Below are 4,826 nucleotides of genomic sequence, written 5' to 3' on the forward strand. Positions count from 1 at the left end.
ACCAAGAGTTCACAATCATCTAGGTGGTAGCCAAGTGGTAAGGATTTGGAATCAAGGGGTTTGCTTTCTCTGTGGTCTCAGGTTCGAGTCATTGGTTGCTTATATGTTAGCCACTGGAGGCTTATATGGTCGTTAACTTCAGGGCCCGTGGAATTAGTCGTGGTGCGCGCAAGCTAACCCGGACACCCATGTTAATCTAAAAAAACCAAGAGTTCACAAATCAACAGAAAGAGAACATAAGGAGTTCACAAATCAACAGAAAGAGAACATAAATGGAAAACGAAATATTTTTGTACTATCACTTTACAATAACGAGGACGGGCTGCTAAGCAATTATGGTCTAATCAAGGTGATTCATTCCACTCCTAATGTCAGCTTGCATGTGGTAAATATGCTTGAAGCTGAGCTAGCCTCCAAGCAATGCGACGAGGCCTGTTTGTTGGCGGACATTAATGTTAAACATGGTGTGATGGAGTGTTAAAATCACAATTATTTATGGAATAATGTTTCTTTAGTGGTTGAATGAGAGAGTTATGAACTGTTTTTTTAATATTAAAATAAGTTTTTTTTAATGAATAGCTTGGATTTCATTCTGAGTCTAACTTTTTTTCTAGAGCGGAGTGTTTTACCTTAGTTATTCAACTTCTAAGAGCATCTTTAACTAGATAGCTAAATGAAAAACTAAATGTTAAAAATTATATTTTTAGTTATTTTTTATTTTTTCACTTTAATATATGAAGCAAATAAATAGCTATTTTAGCTATTTATTATGTGAAAAGTTTTTTCTATATTTTTCTATAAAAAAATAAAAATAAATAATTGTTGATCAATGATTATTTTTATAGTAGTTGGCTAATAACTCATTTTCTTTCTCCAACACGTGAGGCAAATGGTATCTCAATATACAAGTGTTTGTATGACTCAATTTTTTTATATTTTTATTTATAGTATTCACGTGAAAGTTTATTGTTATTATTTAATTTTGAATTGTTACTATTCAATTTTTAATTATTACTATATAACTTTAAACTGTTATTATTTGACTTTGAACTATTATTATTTGACTTTTCAACTGTTATTGTATGACTTTGACTTTTAATAGTTATTGTTCAACTTTAAACTGTTATTGTTTAACTTTAAACTATTATTGTTTGATTTTTTAATTATTACTATTTGAATTTAAATTATTACTATGAATACTCATCAAATTTTTAAATATATCTAAAATTCTAAAACATAAAATAAATCTAAATTAGTTATATAATTATATTAAAATATAATTGGATTTTCTAAATAGTTTTTTATTATTGAAATATATATAATAAAAAATTATATTTATATTATTTAAAAGGTTATTTTTTATTTGACTTTTTAATATAACACTTCTCATTGTAGATGCTCGAAATAAAAAAATATTGTGTGTGCATGACGTGCCTTCCACGTGGACAGGTGCTTGAGCGATAGGTGCCTTGATGATGGCTATATTAGGGAAGTATCATGTGCTGGGAAAATACAGACAGAGGCTGCCAGGGGAGCTGATACTCATTCATGGGTAGTGTTTCCCTTGTCTCAGCAGCCCTAAGAAGGTAATTGATTTTCAATTTGCTTTCTTTGAGTAGATTATTCTTTAGTTCATGGCATTTGAGCACTATCATGGCTTCCCTTCCTCGGTTTTTGTTAACTGTTGTCATGTTAAAAATATATGTTCGTTTTCCCCTAAATTCTCACTATGTTCGATTTTATTTATGAATTGAAACCGGTTCGGGAAAAACCAACATGGTGAGAAGTTAAAAGAACAAAAAATTGATGTCTAATTTGCGTAGCTAGAGCTTCCATGCTAGTCTCTTGCAGGTGATCTAACGAAAGCTTTTTGCTGGTGTTGTAGGCTAGAAGGCAAGGTGGCATTAATCACTGGAGGGTCTAGTGGCATAGGAGAGTCCGCTGCTAGACTGTTCGCCAAACATGGAGCCAAAGTGGTGATTGCAGACGTTCAAGATGAACTAGGCCACTTTGTTTGCGAAGAATTGAAGAATGAATCAGCCTCATTCGTCCACTGTGATGTTACTCAAGAGAAAGATGTTGAAAATGCAGTTAACACAGCTGTTTCTAAGCATGGAAAGCTGGACATCATGTTCAATAATGCAGGAGCAGCAGACACGCCAAAACCAAACATACTTGACAACGACAAGGCTGAATTTGAGAAGGTCCTTAGTGTCAATATAGTGGGCGCATTCTTAGGCACTAAGCACGCAGCCCGCGTAATGATCCCTGCTCGGCGAGGTAGCATAATCTCAACCGCTAGCGTTTGCGGAACAATTGGAGGTGTTGCATCCCATGCCTACACAAGTTCAAAGCATGGTGTGATAGGGTTAATGAGGAACACAGCTGTGGAGTTAGGGCAGCATGGCATCCGTGTAAATTGCGTGTCGCCCTACGTTGTTTTGACCCCACTGGTGAAGGATTTCTTTAAGCTGGATGATAATGAAGTAAATCGTTTTTACTCTAATCTGAGAGAAGCAGTTCTGAAAGCAGAAGACATTGCTGAGGCTGCTCTTTTTCTGGGGAGTGATGAGTCCAAGTATGTTAGTGGGCATAATCTGATTGTAGACGGGGGCTTCACCATAGTTAATCCAGGTTTTTGTATGTTTCCACAATCTATTTGAATCTGGATTTATGATGAAATTAATGATGAAGCCATAAATTTAAGCAATATGATAAGTCTTCTTTAATTTGATAATTATTTCAGTTTCAAGATATGTTATTTTCCGACGAACTCTTTTCACCTTCCCTTATCAGGCAAGATGGCATTGTTAGAAATTAAGTCGTAATACACCCAAAATCACAAGCAATGTTTTTGAAAAAATTGTAGGCAGGAGTAATTTTCTCCGTGATGTTTTCTTGATAAAAACTGTTGCTGTGGTGCTATCATTTAATAATAGAAAAACTCTTGCTTGAAAAAGAGTGCTGACCAGCAATTCTCTAATTGTACTACTACTACAGCAGCCACTCAGGACAAGCACAAAGTGCTGGCAGATGCGGAAGTTTTTGTCTTGATTGGTGCTGGAGTCCATGAATCTGCTATCTACTCTCTCTTATAATTCAAAGATATAGATTTTTTTTAATTAATATTGTTTTTTAAATTAATTTTATAAATTTTAAAGTTAATAATCTAAATTTTTAATAATTTTAAAATTTATAAAACTCAAATTAATAATTTCTAAAAAACAAATATAAAATCTAATCAATTAAATTATATTTTTTAAAATTTTAAAAATATATTTTTTACTGTCGTGAATATTTATATCACCTTACATATATCTTAACTATATTCATGTATACGGGGTGCTGAGTTTGATATATTTTCACATCAGTGTTCTGCTCTTAAGCACAAAGCAGAGAAACAGAAGTGTCTTGGGACTTGGGAGAGAGGACAAAATCCGGTCGTTCCTGATATATCCTGTAGTTCTTTAAGTATCCTGTTTTGCTGCCGACTTGTTCATTTTCTAAAATCTATGGAGTGTGGACCACCGAAAGGCAAAATTTTCAACAGAAGGATAAGAGAGGACAAAATCCTAAAGGCCAAATTCTCAACAAAGGAATAGAGGACAGAGTAAAAATGCCGCGAGAAAGAAGATACGATGTAGAGATGATGATTAAAGAAAGTATTTCAAGTGCTCGTTTTTTTAGTTGCATGATTATAATAAAGCATCATGCCTAAATTTGACCAAGGCATCGAGTAAATTATTTTGAACACACCATCATGGCATGGCTTCTTCGATTTTTGTTAACTTAGCAGCATGTTTTCAACACTCCTCGGCTTGGTCCAAACCAAGACTGCAATTTCAGAATTTCAACACTCCTCGGCTTGTCCAAACCAAGACTGCAATTTCAGAATTTCCTTGTCGAATGGCCTGTTCTTCTGTCCATTTAAAAACATATCTTCGTTTTTCTCTAAATTATATTCTCACTATGTTTGATTTTATTCATGAATTCAAATGGATTAGGGAAAAACCAACACGGTGAGAGTTGAAAAAAAAATTGATGTCTGATTTGGTTAGCTAGAGCCTAAATGCTAATGTCTTGCAGGTGATCTAATGAAAGCTTTTGGCTGGTGTTGTAGGCTAGAGGGTAAGGTGGCATTAATCACGGAGGGTCTAGTGGCATAGGAGAGCCCGCTGCTAGACTGTTCACCAAACATGGAGCTAAAGTGGTGATTGCAGACATTCAAGATGAATTAGGCCACTCTGTTTGCCAAGAATTGAAGATTGAATCAGCCTCCTTCGTCCACTGTGACGTTACTCGAGAAAAAGATGTTGAAAATGCTGTTGACATAGCTGTTGTTGAAAATAAACTAGATTTTGTTATTTTAAATCAAGATGAACTGTTGAGTCGGCAAAATTACTTTCAAGTTAGAATAAACTTCTTGTTTAGTTCCTTTTTGCTTTTTTTTGTTTAGGACTTTAACTTGTAATCATATTCATAATATAGTCTGTTTCGTATCCTTTAGGTTACTAGTCAGCCATGTATAGCAACTTGATGATGGCTTCATGTGCAACCGTCCAGAGAAAGACTTTCACCCTCTCTCGACCTTTCCAATGCCATATGAGTCCCCATAAAGGATCTTTGTCGCGATGTGCATCCAAACTGCTCTGTTGCAGCCCATAAGCTGATTTGATTGAAAACTCCCCACCCGAAGATAAATGTCAATTCATAGAGTCCTCCATGTCATATGCTGGTGGAGGACAACCAACCAAAATCATCACCAATTGCAGAGGCAGCGTGTGGGCAAATTTGTCCCAGCACCGATGCTTTCCGTCATTTGCCAT

General features: G+C 35.0%; 1 protein-coding gene across 1 annotated transcript; it reads left to right on the forward strand.

Moving 5' to 3' along the window:
- Positions 1-1,487: 1,487 nt before the first annotated feature.
- Positions 1,488-2,752, forward strand: LOC105112606 (secoisolariciresinol dehydrogenase-like). Its single transcript, XM_011008345.1, has 2 exons — positions 1,488-1,586; positions 1,886-2,752. The coding sequence occupies exons 1-2, from the start codon at positions 1,549-1,551 to the stop codon at positions 2,661-2,663; spliced, it is 816 nt and encodes a 271-aa protein (XP_011006647.1). The 5' UTR covers positions 1,488-1,548; the 3' UTR covers positions 2,664-2,752.
- The last annotated feature ends 2,074 nt before the right edge of the window (positions 2,753-4,826 follow it).

Source organism: Populus euphratica, unplaced genomic scaffold, assembly GCF_000495115.2.
Source record: "Populus euphratica unplaced genomic scaffold, PopEup_1.0 scaffold5.1, whole genome shotgun sequence".
In the NCBI taxonomy this organism is placed as follows: Eukaryota; Viridiplantae; Streptophyta; class Magnoliopsida; order Malpighiales; family Salicaceae; genus Populus; species Populus euphratica.